General features: G+C 40.9%; 1 protein-coding gene across 1 annotated transcript in view; it reads left to right on the top strand.

Annotated features, from left to right (window-relative positions):
• Positions 1-16,686, top strand: part of abcc9 (ATP-binding cassette, sub-family C (CFTR/MRP), member 9) — a gene marked incomplete at both ends in the record, with an annotated part of 81,462 nt that overhangs the window by 50,546 nt on the left and 14,230 nt on the right. Inside the window, 8 exon segments of the mRNA XM_034238689.1 lie at positions 1,028-1,270; positions 2,088-2,242; positions 5,601-5,670; positions 5,750-5,907; positions 6,240-6,332; positions 12,543-12,645; positions 13,501-13,614; positions 14,664-14,784. Coding sequence (XP_034094580.1) covers positions 1,028-1,270; positions 2,088-2,242; positions 5,601-5,670; positions 5,750-5,907; positions 6,240-6,332; positions 12,543-12,645; positions 13,501-13,614; positions 14,664-14,784 — 1,057 coding nt within the window.

Raw genomic sequence — 16,686 nt, 5'->3', positions numbered from 1 at the left:
ACTCTGCTACATGCAGCAACACACACACACACGGAGGAGATGGCGGAGAGAACGCGCTCCGAGGTGGTTAAACTTTACCCGTCTCGATGCTCGTTACCTAAAGTGCAATAAGAGTTTATCATGTGAGGGCGGTAACACGAGCAGTTTGTCTAAACATTTATCAAAAGTGCTCCACATCCAGACGGAGGAATGCACCGGGTTCGACTGTCTTTCTAGCAGCTCTGTAGCCCCGTCCACGAGTAACGTTTCCACGTCAGGTGTTATGTATGCTAGCAGCAACACACAGAGTTAACTACATTATACAAACACGGGTTAATGATTAGAGGAAACTGAGTTATTTAGTTAGTTAAAGTTTCAGCTATTCTGTCCTCAGATTATTTAATACGATTTGTTTCTTTTGATGTGAAATATTATGCATTTAATTTAAATAAAAAGCAATGTTAGTTTACCTTGTTTCTTTCTCCAAAAGAACCGATAAGAGAACCGTTAAAAGACCGGACCGATAAGCGGTATCGATAAAAGTAGTAGTACCGTTAAAACCTTAACGACAACATATAGGATAATATCACACAAGTCATGCTGGTGTTACGATAGAAAAGCAAGAAGATAAGATAGTATTATTTTATTATTAAAAGAGAATACTTTGTCCCGAAAAAAATATCTGTTTTGAGATTTTTCATCTTTATGCTGCTGCTACGCAAACATGTCCCAATCAATAAAGTACATCTTAACTTATCCTTATCTTATTACAGAGAGTTGGGCGATAACGACAATTATCCTCATTATTAATCAGTCCATTGATTGCTTTATCAATTAAAAAGTTGATCGTTTGGTCGATAAATTGTCACTAAGATGAAAGTAATAATATTGGTACAACTTGCCAACACGCCTTTCAAGGGACCCAAGGCTGCTTTACATGCTGTGAACAAACAAGTAGGGCAATAATCTGCATGGTTAATCTGCAGCATTTCTGCCTCTTAGATATATCCATTGTTTAGAATCCTCCCATTGATCTTCCTGCCCTCAGGTGTGCTGGTGCTACCTTTCCTCCGGAGGTTTCTTCATGGTCTTCCTCATGGTTTCCTCTAAACTTCTCAAACACTCCGTCATCGTGGCCATCGATTACTGGCTGGCCATCTGGACTTCTTCTAAAACCAACGCCACGTCCGTATCGGGAACAAACGCCGGGAATGAGACCAACACCACGGACGCTTTCAGCAGCAACAACAACTTCACAAACAGCACCAGACCTGCAGACCCACACTCTGGGGTACTTTTTAAAGTTTAGAGTCAATATTTGTGGGTTCAAATCGCCAATTTAGGTCATATGCTTATGGGGTTTAATTGCAGATAAGAGGATAAACGAGAGTAGCCAAGTGTACATGCATGCAAGAAACATTTTCCACAATAGGGTGCCCTAACTAAAACTATCTATTATAAGAGTTTTAGAGAAAGCAAATTAAAATATCACAATAAATCACACATTCACAATATCTCTTTTGAAAAGGCAATATTCAATATATGCTCTATTTACCTACACAAGTATACTATGAGCTGTGCTTGTCTTCGAGCAGTAAAACTCTATCATAACCTGCATATTATACATCAGACATGTGGTAAATATCATGCTGTATCACCTATTCTCCTATTAGGTTGCAGAGTACAGTTTAAATATGAGTCTAGGATGTTTTAATATAAGATAGAGGAACATCTTTCAAAGCGATCAAATTCAACACATTTTGAGCAAATAATTCGTTTTTGTTTGTGAAAATGTGAATTAGAGACCTTTTTAAAAGTGTGTGTGTGTGTGTGTGTGTGTGTGTGTGTGTGTGTGTGTGTGTGTGTGTGTGTGTGTGTGTGTGTTTTCTCCCATTGCGTTCCTACGTTTCTCTTGGTTTTTTACCTCCGATGGTGTACAGGTCATGAGAACATGTCCCTGCTCTTCTCTTAATGTATGACCTCAGATTGTATAATGTCTGTGTGTCTCTCTCTCTCTCTCTCTCTCTCTGTGTGTGTGTGTCTGTGTGTCTCTCTCTCTCTCTCTCTCTCTCTCTCTCTCTGTGTGTGTGTGTGTGTGTGTGTGTTAGATCGACCCGTACTACCTGCCTGTGTTCGTCATCCTGTGTGCGGCGGGCATCACTCTGTGTCTCATCACGTCTCTCACCGTGGAGTTCCTCGGTGTCTCTGCGGCCACCAACCTGCACCACAACCTGCTGAACAAGATCATCCACGCTCCCATCAGGTGACACACACACACACACACACACACACACACACACACACACACACACACACACACACACACACATCTACAAGTCCAGACGCTTAGCAAAACTAGATACAACTTGGACAAAAATATTTTATTAAAAACTTAAAAGGTCCCATGTCATGCTTTTCCGCTTATTACCCGTCCCCTTGTGTTATGAAGGTTTTTATGCATGTAAACGGTCTGCAGAGTCAAAACCCTCAAAGTACACCCTGTAGCGAGTAAAACTCTAACACAGAAAATACCTCCCCAAAACGCCTCGTTGGAGAAACGTCACTGTCCATTTGATTCTTCCTGGTACATCATGATGTCATGTCGTCCCCGGAACGAAATGGACCAATCCGTGGAGCCGTTACGTTACGTCCGCGGAGCCGTTACGTTAAGCCCCCGCTGATTGGTCCAAATTGACCAATCCACGGACTTCCTCACACACTCAGTGCAGGCAGCTCTGCTGATCTCTCCTCCCGGGCTGCAGGCTGATAACAGACAGTTGGGATCGTGGCGAAATTCTCTCTGCAGACCCATTCTCTCTGCAGACCCATTCTCTCTACAGACCCATTCTCTCTGCAGACCCATTCTCTCTGCAGACCCATTCTCTCTGCAGACCCATTCTCTCTGCAGACCCGTTCTCTCTGCAGACCCATTCTCTCTGCAGACCCGTTCTCTCTGCAGACCCATTCTCTCTGCAGACCCATTCTCTCTACAGACCCATTCTCTCTGCAGACCCATTCTCTCTGCAGACCCATTCTCTCTACAGACCCATTCTCTCTACAGACCCATTCTCTCTGCAGACCCATTCTCTCTGCAGACCCGTTCTCTCTGCAGACCCATTCTCTCTGCAGACCCATTCTCTCTGCAGACCCGTTCTCTCTGCAGACCCATTCTCTCTGCAGACCCGTTCTCTCTGCAGACCCATTCTCTCTGCAGACCCATTCTCTCTACAGACCCGTTCTCTCTGCAGACCCATTCTCTCTGCAGACCCATTCTCTCTACAGACCCATTCTCTCTACAGACCCATTCTCTCTGCAGACCCATTCTCTCTGCAGACCCATTCTCTCTACAGACCCATTCTCTCTACAGACCCATTCTCTCTGCAGACCCGTTCCCCCCATTCTCTCTGCAGACCCATTCTCTCTGCAGACCCATTCTCTCTGCAGACCCATTCTCTCTGCAGACCCGTTCTCTCTACAGACCCATTCTCTCTGCAGACCCGTTCTCTCTACAGACCCGTTCTCTCTGCAGACCCATTCTCTCTGCAGACCCATTCTCACTGCAGACCCGTTCTCTCTGCAGACCCATTCTCTCTGCAGACCCATTCTCTCTACAGACCCATTCTCTCTGCAGACCCATTCTCTCTGCAGACCCATTCTCTCTGCAGACCCATTCTCTCTACAGACCCATTCTCTCTGCAGACCCATTCTCACTGCAGACCCGTTCTCTCTGCAGACCCATTCTCTCTGTAGACCCGTTCTCTCTGCAGACCCATTCTCTCTGCAGACCCATTCTCTCTGCAGACCCATTCTCTCTGCAGACCCATTCTCTCTACAGACCCGTTCTCTCTGCAGACCCATTCTCTCTGCAGACCCATTCTCTCTGCAGACCCATTCTCTCTACAGACCCATTCTCTCTGCAGACCCATTCTCTCTACAGACCCATTCTCTCTACAGACCCATTCTCTCTGCAGACCCATTCTCTCTGCAGACCCATTCTCTCTACAGACCCATTCTCTCTACAGACCCATTCTCTCTGCAGACCCGTTCTCTCTGCAGACCCATTCTCTCTGCAGACCCATTCTCTCTGCAGACCCATTCTCTCTGCAGACCCATTCTCTCTGCAGACCCGTTCTCTCTACAGACCCATTCTCTCTGCAGACCCCGTTCTCTCTACAGACCCGTTCTCTCTGCAGACCCATTCTCTCTGCAGACCCATTCTCACTGCAGACCCGTTCTCTCTGCAGACCCATTCTCTCTGCAGACCCATTCTCTCTGCAGACCCATTCTCTCTACAGACCCATTCTCTCTGCAGACCCATTCTCTCTGCAGACCCATTCTCTCTGCAGACCCATTCTCTCTACAGACCCATTCTCTCTGCAGACCCATTCTCACTGCAGACCCGTTCTCTCTGCAGACCCATTCTCTCTGTAGACCCGTTCTCTCTGCAGACCCATTCTCTCTGCAGACCCATTCTCTCTGCAGACCCATTCTCTCTGCAGACCCATTCTCTCTGCAGACCCATTCTCTCTGCAGACCCATTCTCTCTGCAGACCCATTCTCTCTGCAGACCCATTCTCACAGCGTTTATCAACCTTTTTCTGACTCAATATCAAGCCACACTTATTGTTTTTACTTCGGCTGTGACTTTGTGTGTGCTCAGGGTGAGTTTGGCTGTGTTTCGCTGTGTATCGCTAAACAAGGAAATCACACCTCCACGGAGCTCAGCGCGATTCACAACGTCCCGACTGGTCCCGACCAATCGGAGCACACTGGGCTCACAGGGAGGGGGGGGGCAAGAGCTGCAACGAGCCGTTTAGTGGAGAGAGTGAATACACATACTTTACAGAGATGCTGTTTGCGAAACCAATGTGAGTTTGGAACATTGCACAGTATAAATCTATTCTAGTAGACCTCGACAATGGAGTTATGATCAGTGGAAATGGCCATGACATGGGACCTTTAAAAAAGTGAATTTTTCTTTATTTGTTTTTGCCTGTTTTTTTAATCTTTTTAATTTTACCTAATATTTATTATCACTATAACTATGTCTCTATGTCTCCAAGTATAAAGGTGGGCATTTACACACACACACAATCACATAAGTACACAATCTACAAGTCCAGACGCTCAGCAGAACTAGATAAAACTTGGTCAGAACATTTTATTAAAAACCTAAAAAATATATATTTTCTTTATTTGATTTAGCTTCTTTTTGTATATTTTTAATTGTTATTATACCTTATATTTATTATCACTATAACTATATATCTGTCTCTCCATGTATAAAGGTATTTATCTTTTTTTAAATGGCCGTTAAAACCTTAAAATGTGTATGTAAAAACAATCCAACTAAACAAAATACATAGATTGAAATCCCATATTTACAAAAAGAAACACGGATATTCAAATGAAAGTGAAAAACTCTTGAATTTATGGAAAGAAATCTTGTATTTCTCAGAGAATAAAATCACACAAGTTTATTGTCTTTGTCGACAGCTTTTATAGAGTTTTAATTTGTTGCTTTTCTTCAAATGTTCCTCGCATTTCCAGCTCCATAATTAAAAATGGTTACCTTCAATGGCGCTTATACTGACGGATGATTTCAAAACCTTTCCCTTCAGGTTCTTTGACATCACTCCTCTGGGGCTGATCATCAACAGATTCTCCGCCGACACCAACATCATAGATCAGGTACGGTTTGAGATACTTCGACTTCTTCCAGACTTCCTGAATTGCCTCTCACTTTGTCCACGTGTTTCACTCCTCTCAGCACATTCCTCCCACCCTGGAGTCTTTAACGAGATCCACGCTGCTCTTACTGTCGGCCATCGGCGTGATTTCCTCCATCACTCCAGCCTTCCTCATCGCTCTCGTTCCTCTGGCCGTCGCCTTCTACTTCATCCAGAAGTACTTCAGGGTGGCCTCCAAGTGAGTGTGGATTAAAAGTGCATTTCGTTTATATACTCGAACCACTTTTAGACTTCAGTGACAAGCAGTGAAATGCACCTTGAGATAACTTTGTTTTTAAAGTGTGCTATATAAACGAAATATATTATTATTATTATCTTCTTGCAAATGAATCAATAAGACATGTGTGTGGCAATGCATGATTGTGGCACTGTTCTGTGTATGTTAGTGTGTGTAAAGGACGTCAGAGAGTTATCATTGCATGTGCATTCATACATAAATAACATTGTCATTTATTACTAAAATCATGTCAATATAACCTGATAAACATATTGTTTATCTCTCTCTCTCAGAGACCTCCAGGACCTCGATGACTCCACTCAGCTGCCTCTGCTCTGCCACTTCTCTGAGACCGCTGAGGGTCTGACTACCATTAGAGCATTCAGGTACACACACACACACACACACACACACACACACACACACGCGCACACACACACACACACACACACACACACACATACACTTAAACAAAGCTTCAGTATATCGTTTTTGAATGACGTCAGTATAAAAGTAAACATTAAAGTTGATATAAGCATTAGTTATACAACCTAACGGTTTTTCAATATGGGATTACATTTGTTCAACTGTTTTCCGTCTGTGTTTTTTCTGCTGAAGAGAATGCTAAACCTACACAAGGACGACATGTAAGCAATGATAGTCCAAATGTCTAGCGCTATGTTGACTTGTTTGTGTGTCTGTTGTTATATAGGGTAGTGCAGGAAAGAGTCCTAAAGCCTGGAAATAAGTCGTAATTTGACCACTTCCTGTGGCTGAAAGGGTTTTTGGTCAGACGCCTGAAATAAGGTCTGTGGTTAACACAAGCTAAATGAATATTTTTCCATGACATAAAATACGCCAGTAAATACACCACTGGTTAATTTTAAAACGGTGTTGACTAAACGTCATTACGCCCAACATTAGCCTCCTTTAGCTTAGCGGTGGTGACCTGAAGTCATGTGACCGTGCTGTAGTTCCTTTATAGCCCATTATTAGCCTCCTTTAGCTTAGCGTTGGTGACCTGAAGTCATGTGACCGTGCTGTAGTTCCTTTTTAGCCCAACATTAGCCTCCTTTAGCTTAGCGGTGGTGACCTGAAGTCATGTGACCGTGCTGTAGTTCCTTTATAGCCCAACATTAGCCGCCTTTAGCTTAGCGGTGGTGACCTGAAGTCATGTGACCGTGCTTTAGTTCCTTTATAGCCCATTATTAGCCTCCTTTAGCTTAGCGTTGGTGACCTGAAGTCATGTGACCGTGCTGTAGTTCCTTTATAGCCCAACATTAGCCGCCTTTAGCTTAGCGGTGGTGACCTGAAGTCATGTGACCGTGCTGTAGTTCCTTTATAGCCCAACATTAGCCTCCTTTAGCTTAGCGGTAGTGACGTGAAGTCATGTGACCGTGCTGTAGTTCCTTTATAGCCCAACATTAGCCACCTTTAGCTAAGCGGTGGTGACCTGAAGTCATGTGACCGTACTGTAGTTCCTTTATAGCCCAACATTAGCTGCCTTTAGCTTAGCGGTGGTGACCTGAAGTCATGTGACCGTGCTGTAGTTCCTTTATAGCCCATTATTAGCCTCCTTTAGCTTTGCTTTGGTGACCTGAAGTCATGTGACCGTGCTGTAGTTCCTTTATAGCCCAACATTAGCCTCCTTTAGCTTAGCGGTAGTGACGTGAAGTCATGTGACCGTGCTGTAGTTCCTTTATAGCCCAACATTAGCCACCTTTAGCTAAGCGGTGGTGACCTGAAGTCATGTGACCGTACTGTAGTTCCTTTATAGCCCAACATTAGCCACCTTTAGCTTAGCGGTGGTGACCTGAAGTCATGTGACCGTGCTGTAGTTCCTTTATAGCCCATTATTAGCCTCCTTTAGCTTTGCGGTGGTGACCTGAAGTCATGTAACCGTGCTGTAGTTCCTTTATAGCCCAACATTAGCCTCCTTTAGCTTAGCGGTGGTGACGTGAAGTCATGTGACCGTGCTGTAGTTCGTTTATAGCCCAACATTAGCCTCCTTTAGCTTAGCGGTGGTGACGTGAAGTCATGTGACCGTGCTGTAGTTCCTTTATTGCCCAACATTAGCCACCTTTAGCTTAGCGGTGGTGACGTGAAGTCATGTGACCGTGCTGTAGTTCGTTTATAGCCCAACATTAGCCTCCTTTAGCTTAGCGGTGGTGACGTGAAGTCATGTGACCGTGCTGTAGTTCCTTTATTGCCCAACATTAGCCACCTTTAGCTTAGCGGTGGTGACCTGAAGTCATGTGACCGTGCTGTAGTTCCTTTATAGCCCAACATTAGCCACCTTTAGCTTAGCGGTGGTGACGTGAAGTCATGTGACCGTGCTGTAGTTCGTTTATAGCCCAACATTAGCCACCTTTAGCTTAGCGGTGGTGACCTGAAGTCATGTCACCGTGCTGTAGTTCCTTTATAGCCCAACATTAGCCACCTTTAGCTTAGCGGTGGTGACCTGAAGTCATGTGACCGTGCTGTAGTTCCTTTATAGCCCAACATTAGCCTCCTTTAGCTTAGCGGTGGTGACGTGAAGTCATGTGACCGTGCTGTAGTTCCTTTATAGCCCAACATTAGCCTCCTTTAGCTCCACACCCTTCATTAATAACATCCTGGATGCACTTCAGCTGTAGACACTTTTTTTTGTGCGTAAATGCAAAACAAAGTATTTTTAATCCTTTTTGTTTGCGTCTATTTTGTTCCAACATACCAGGTGCCTAAACTTTTCTGTCAATATATGCAGATAGATGTACTTTTTTTATCCAAAATTAGGGATTTTTTGGTTTACAGCAGCAGCAGGTAACCCGGCATTGAGTAAAATATATACATATCTACCATAGAAAGATATAGATCTATTGAGTATATAGAATACATTAGAATACACTATTATATCCCAAACTACTCCAACTAAAATATAAATATAGGACACTATGTACATTACACAAATGTCCAGCTAAAGTCCCGACAATGTGACGGATAGATAAAGATCCTTACAGACTAAACCCAGTAATAATTGTTGTTGGTTCAACCCCACGCTCCTTATCTCCACACTTCAAAGTGTCCTTGAACTGAATTGATGTTGATGGTTCAGACACACCTACTTACGCTACATGGCTCTTTAAAGCACTTTGGAGGAATGCAGCCCATAATAAAAATGAATAATACATAATAAGCACATGTCTAAGTGATAAAAGCATGAGTATAGATTTAAAAAAACATGAGCAGTACTTCTCCCAGTAGCTGTAATATCAGTATATTTAGTTTTATTTTATTTCAGCAGCTGTATCACTTTGTATTTCTGTCTTCACCCTCTTTCCCATCGTCGGTGTAATCCAACATTAAACTGCTCTCACGCTGCTTTCTCCTCCTCTACTCCCTTAAGACTACCCCACACACACACACACACACACAAACACATACACACACACACACACACACACACACACACACACACACACACACACACACACACACACACACACACACACACACACAGAGAAACAATGATTCTGGTGTTGGGACAGTTCCTTGGCGCTCATGGGAACTATCATCATTATCCTCTGGTTCGCCTCCAAAGCCAGTCTGGTTTCGCGGTGATTTATGACCGCAGGATGGCAAGCAATAATAAAACCTGAAGATACGATGCTACTTCTATTCCCAACACGAAAAGAAGGTCATGTTTTTAGCTGTGGTTTGTTTGTTGGCACGATCACGGAAAGAGTACTGGCACGGTTTTCATAAAGTTTGGTGAAAGGATGTAGAAACTATTAAAGCCGTTACGCACTATTTGCTGGACGGTTGGGCATCTGGCTGCATTCATGTGGTGTAGGAATAACTGGAGAAACAACTTCCCAAAAGTCTTGTGAGCCCCCCTGAAAAAAACACTTGGAAAATCAACAAAAATGTGTATTTACTAGTTGATGATATATATATATATATATTACGCAGACATGTAGTGGACCAAAGTGACATTTGTGATCCTCTTTCCAGTGTCCATATTCGCATATAAATGTTTAGCTCTTGAACACCAGAGAGGACAAAAGTACACACATCCTTTACTCAAGTAGAAGTACTTGTGTTTAAAAATACTCCGGTAAAGTAGAAGTACTGACTAAACTTCTTTACTCAAGTCAAAGTAAAGAGGCTTTGAAATGTACTTCAGTAAAAAGTACCCATAACTACCATCTGTTTTAAAGAGTACCTGACCTCCCTTTATATTAATAGAACAATAATGTCATTGTTAGCTAATGAATGTTTCCATGCTAAACAACGGCAACATGACAACGTTTCCATTGGTCCCTCTTCTTTAGAGAAGACCAGGAAATGATGGATACACGGATCGTGTTCAAATCAATAGACACGCAATGACTCTAAAGAATAATGATCACGCATCAAACACACATTCAGACTAAAGGAACCAGCTGTTTGGAAAATGAGAGAAGTAGAAAGTACAAGTATTTGAGTTCAACATGTAAGAAGTAGAAAGTACAGGTATTTGAGTTCAACATGTAAGAAGTAGAAAGTACAGGTATTTGAGTTCAACATGTGAGAAGTAGAAAGTACAGGTATTTGTGTTCAACATGTAAGAAGTAGAAAGTACAGGTATTTGAGTTCAACATATAAGAAGTAGAAAGTACAGGTATTTGGGTTCAACATGTAAGAAGTAGAAAGTACAGGTATTTGGGTTCAACATGTGAGAAGTAGAAAGTACAGGTATTTGAGTTCAACATGTAAGAAGTAGAAAGTACAGGTATTTGTGTTCAACATGTAAGAAGTAGAAAGTACAGGTATTTGGGTTCAACATGTAAAAAGTAGAAAGTACAGGTATTTGGGTTCAACATGTAAGAAGTAGAAAGTACAGGTATTTGAGTTCAACATGTAAGAAGTAGAAAGTACAGGTATTTGTGTTCAACATGTGAGAAGTAGAAAGTACAGGTATTTGTGTTCAACATGTAAGAAGTAGAAAGTACAGGTATTTGTGTTCAACATGTAAGAAGTAGAAAGTACAGGTATTTGAGTTCAACATGTAAGAAGTAGAAAGTACAGTTATTTGAGTTCAACATGTGAGAAGTAGAAAGTACAGGTATTTGTGTTCAACATGTAAGAAGTAGAAAGTACAGGTATTTGAGTTCAACATGTAAGAAGTAGAAAGTACAGGTATTTGTGTTCAACATGTAAGAAGTAGAAAGTACAGGTATTTGAGTTCAACATGTAAGAAGTAGAAAGTACAGGTATTTGAGTTCAACATGTAAGAAGTAGAAAGTACAGGTATTTGGGTTCAACATGTAAGAAGTAGAAAGTACAGGTATTTGAGTTCAACATGTAAGAAGTAGAAAGTACAGGTATTTGAGTTCAACATGTAAGAAGTAGAAAGTACAGGTATTTGAGTTCAACATGTAAGAAGTAGAAAGTACAGGTATTTGTGTTCAACATGTAAGAAGTAGAAAGTACAGGTATTTGAGTTCAACATGTAAGAAGTAGAAAGTACAGGTATTTGTGTTCAACATGTAAGAAGTAGAAAGTACAGGTATTTGAGTTCAACATGTAAGAAGTAGAAAGTACAGGTATTTGAGTTCAACATGTAAGAAGTAGAAAGTACAGGTATTTGAGTTCAACATGTGAGAAGTAGAAAGTACAGGTATTTGTGTTCAACATGTAAGAAGTAGAAAGTACAGGTATTTGGGTTCAACATGTAAGAAGTAGAAAGTACAGGTATTTGAGTTCAACATGTAAGAAGTAGAAAGTACAGGTATTTGTGTTCAACATGTAAGAAGTAGAAAGTACAGGTATTTGGGTTCAACATGTAAGAAGTAGAAAGTACAGGTATTTGAGTTCAACATGTGAGAAGTAGAAAGTACAGGTATTTGTGTTCAACATGTAAGAAGTAGAAAGTACAGGTATTTGGGTTCAACATGTAAGAAGTAGAAAGTACAGGTATTTGAGTTCAACATGTAAGAAGTAGAAAGTACAGGTATTTGTGTTCAACATGTAAGAAGTAGAAAGTACAGGTATTTGGGTTCAACATGTAAGAAGTAGAAAGTACAGGTATTTGTGTTCAACATGTAAGAAGTAGAAAGTACAGGTATTTGAGTTCAACATGTAAGAAGTAGAAAGTACAGGTATTTGTGTTCAACATGTAAGAAGTAGAAAGTACAGGTATTTGTGTTCAACATGTAAGAAGTAGAAAGTACAGGTATTTGGGTTCAACATGTAAGAAGTAGAAAGTACAGGTATTTGTGTTCAACATGTAAGAAGTCAAAGTAAAAGTCGTCAGAAAAATAAGTAGTGGAGTAAAGTACTGATACCAGAAACATGTACTTAAGTACATTAACAAAGTATTTGTACTCCACTACTCTTTCGAACACACTGAATAAGGAAGAATATCTAAATAAGACCCTTACAAGGTGCACTTGAATGCACCGTTGAACTTTTTGTTCAAGTTTAGTTTAAGACTACATTAACAAAGGATGCTGTAAGTTAGCAATCAAGAGAAAGCTCGGTCAAAAGCAACCGAAACAACTTTTCATTTTGCTGATTATAAGATGGAGTCTTATATATTTAGTTTCTGATGCAAATGTTGTTGTTTATTTCAGGCACGAGGCTCGTTTTAAGCAGCGTATGTTGGAGCTGACAGACACCAACAACACCGCCTACTTGTTTCTGTCCGCCGCCAACCGCTGGCTGGAGGTCCGCACGGTGAGGAGATACTTGAATTCATATGTTCCTTACCTTACTTTCACACAGTAAGTCACTACTGTTTGTTATTCATATTGGCTGGACGAATAGGAAGACGCTAGGGATGCATACCGGTATCCGGTATTACCGAAATACCGGTTACTGTTGGCTACGGTATACCGTACCGAAATCAGATCCGGTTTCGATACTTTAAAAAAAAAAAAAAAAAACTTTATTTAATACATATTTTATGTATTTTTCATTGTTTGTTCAATACTAGAAAGGTAAAAGTCCCACAAATGAACTGTGATGGGATTTGTTTTCTCTCACCAGTGAAGGCAAATGTTGATTTTAAAGATGAGATTTGTTGTGATCTCATGACCATTATTCTATTATGTATTTGTTCTCTAGTCGAATCTCAGGTTTAACATGAATTATAACGGTGCTATAACGGTCTGTTTGCATTGACAAGATGTGCTATTCACGCGGCACACCTGATGTGTTATAAAAGATATTCCATAATCGGTTTTCTTCATATTTGTTATGTATCTGTCATTGTTTGTTCAGAACTAAAAGGGCCAAGAAGTCCCACAATTGAATTTAATATTAATTTGACATGTTAACTGTATCGTAAAGCGCTTCATGGGAGTAATTGTGGGATGATACATTTTCAAAGTATCACGATATGTATCGGTTGAGTATCGGTATCGTTCAGTGGTATCGGTATCGTAAAAAAGTCAACGATATGCATCCCTAGAAGCCGCTAACTCGTGCTGTGATGTTTTTGTTTGTTTTCGTCCCTCTTGCACTTGGTTTAGGAGATTTAGATTTAGAGTTATTATATTTCTCTGAGGTTTCATTCCTTCTCTTGTTCAGGATTACCTTGGAGCGGTGATCGTTCTGACGGCTGCAGGAGCTTCGATCTGGAGTTTTCGGTACAGCCACGACCACGGGGCCCTCGTTGGCCTCGGACTCACCTACGCCCTCACTGTGAGTCCTCTCCTTTATTCAATCTATCAAAGCACCTGACCTCCTTCAGTCTGTGCAGTTTTGTCCTCTTTTTATGTATACTCGTCGTTGTTTTCATAGCAGGATCCAACAGTTCTTTTTAATGTTATTATAGTTTCCTTAAAATAGTTCTCTAACTGTGTTTTACATTTTTGTTCTACTATGTCTGCACCACGACATCAAGTCAAATTCCTCGTACCTGGAAATAAACCGGATTCTGATTTGAATGAACTCAAAAGACCGTATCACACCAGGGTCATATTTACCGTGTGATTGTTTTGCACATCAATATGTTTTTGCGAACTGTTGTGATTACTTTCACGTAGAATAACGCAAATATTACACTTGGAACAAAAGCATAAAAAGCAGCGTCATTTCTCCTAGATTTCTTTTGTGCTTTCGCACGTCGAATAAATGATTGTGCTAACTTAAAATCAACCCTTCAATATTGTTCTATTTGTCAGGTTTTTATCAATTTCTTTATCTTCACGGTCAACTTGCATATTTTCTACTTTTGTAATGCTTTTTTATTTCTATTTTGAGATGTTTACAGTTTAGAATTGTTTATTTCTACTCTTTTCTACTTATCTGCAATGCCTTGTTTTTGATGCTGCAAACATGTCACAATTTGGGATCAATAAAGTACATCTTATCTTATTATCTTCAAGGCAGCAACCGATCACGTTGTGTGCACCGGACAAGTTCAAAGAGTGTTATAAAACAACACTAAGACGACTTTACCGTTTTAACCGTTTTAAGATCTTTATAAGTTCAGCTTATACTAGTGCTAATATTGTACCAGAAACATACTCACATGAAACCTGCAGCCACTTAATAAATCAATTTGTAGTTTGGACACAACCCCAACATTTGTAAGCCTGGTCTAAAGTCTAGTCTAAATTTAAGATGCATTTAAATGGGGTGTTAACACAGGTATCATCGAGCACTTCTGGTTGGTTTGAAGGCTGTAAATGTCGAGCTGCTGTGTGTGGGCTGTATAATAAACAATGCGTCCTTCTTGTCTTCCTCAGGTCACTAACTATCTGAACTGGGTGGTGAGGAACCTGGCGGACCTCGAGGTGCAAATGGCCGCCGTGAAGAAGGTCAACAGCTTCCTGGGAACCGAGTCGGAGAACTACGAGGGGTCCATGGGTAACTGAGTTCTTCTTATCGGACTAAACATCAATACAATAACACAAATTATTACATATTTGGACTTTAAAACCATTTCCCCAAAAGATTTACCTCCAGGTGGAACTAAAGTCTGATCTAACACTTGATTATATTTCACATCATTCATCTAAATCTGTAAAGTCACTAAAGGGATTAAATACATGGAGTAAAAGTACACCATGTACCTCTGAACTGTAGTGGACAAAACACAGTGACATACTCAAGTAAAGTACAAGTACCTCAACATTGTACTTAAGTGCAGTACTTGAGTACATCTACTTAGTTACTTTCACCACTGGTAATTTCTGAGAGAAGACACCGGTAATTGCTGTAAAAGTAAAACAGCTTTCCAGTGTCTATGTTACAGTGAGTCTGGTGTAAACAGCAGCATACAGAATATGTGTTAGATCATAACACGGATCATATACAGAAGGGAAGTGTTACTGTTAAAGAGCTGCTGAGACTCCCCACTGACTTATATAATGTGTGTTTATATAGTATCCTATGTGTTTATACATTTGTATTCGTCATAAGTCGGTCTATTACAGTGTATTCTTCCCTATTCTGTCCATACCCAGAGATATTTATCCTCTACTGTTGATACTGTATGTATATATTCACTGTTTGATTCTGTATTTTATATTATTACACGCCTAAGTTGAAAACTCGATTGTGATTGGTCAATGTGGACATTCCAGAGATTGTTAAGTCTAACTAACAGACCGTCACTAAGGAGAAAATACCGTTGCTAAGGAGGACTATGTGCAGTGATATCAATCTGCAGAAAGTAGTCCGGTCGGTTTCTAATATTACTCCAAAACGGAGGGGCTTTTTTATCACTACATTTATATTAAAGCCCAACGCTTTATCGTAGCGAGCGAGTGAGTAATAATTTCCACTTTCCTAGAAAAACAGTTATTAAATGAGACAAATGTATAGAGTTAACTCCGAGCCATTTCAAAGCATGTTCAGTCTTTACATTTGTGATTTTGATGATAATAAATGAGGTTTGAGGGGTCTAATCAATGCCAGGGGAGGAACTTTTAAACATACCATAATTAAGCGTCCAGAGTATCCATGAACAACATGTTTTAAAGGCAGGGGTGTCCAAACTACGGCCCCAGGGGCTAACTGTGGCCCTTTGCCCACTTTGAATTGGCCCTTTGCAAATTCTAAAAAGTGTAATGGAGTATGGCTCACACATTAAACTCTTGCTTTTATTTTTATTGTACTTCTTAAAGGGGACCTATCATGCAAAATGCACTTGTTGATGTCTTCTCTACATCAATGTGTCCCCGGTGTGTCGGGGAACTCACGCAGCGTCAGAAAATAAAAGCCTCTCTCTTTTCCTCCGTTCCCAAATCTCTAAAAACGGGGAACAACGGAGCTGATCCAGATTTGCGTCCGATATGACGTAATATCTGAAATGTGGACCCACGGCCCAATCAGAAACGTTGCTATCAGAAACAATGACCGACTGTGTTGGACGTAATATGGTCGGTGTTTACATTAGCATCGCTAACACTCAGAGCTAACCTGTACTGGAGAGCATGTGTGTGAAGAAGCAGGAAGTAAAAAGGAACTCACCTTGTGGTATAACCGGAAAGAGAGAAAGCCTTTGAGCTCCAAACTGTTTCAGAGAGAATCCTTGATAATCCATGATATGGCGTTTCATCACGGCAGCATTTAGTTTAGACAGTAGCTGCCGGGTCCCGCATGAGCTCAGACCCCTCCTCTTTAAAGCTTTATACCCAAATCAGCACTTTTCATTTCAAACCTTTATTTAGACAGATAGGTCCCTTGAGATCACGGATCTCTTTTACAAGGGAGACCTGCATCAATGTAGTTCCACATGAAACATAAAAACAACATAAAAACAAA

This window comes from Gymnodraco acuticeps, unplaced genomic scaffold (assembly GCF_902827175.1).
Source record: "Gymnodraco acuticeps unplaced genomic scaffold, fGymAcu1.1, whole genome shotgun sequence".
In the NCBI taxonomy this organism is placed as follows: Eukaryota; Metazoa; Chordata; class Actinopteri; order Perciformes; family Bathydraconidae; genus Gymnodraco; species Gymnodraco acuticeps.
Note: the sequence above shows the minus strand (reverse complement) of the source record. Positions and strands in the feature narration are given on the sequence as shown.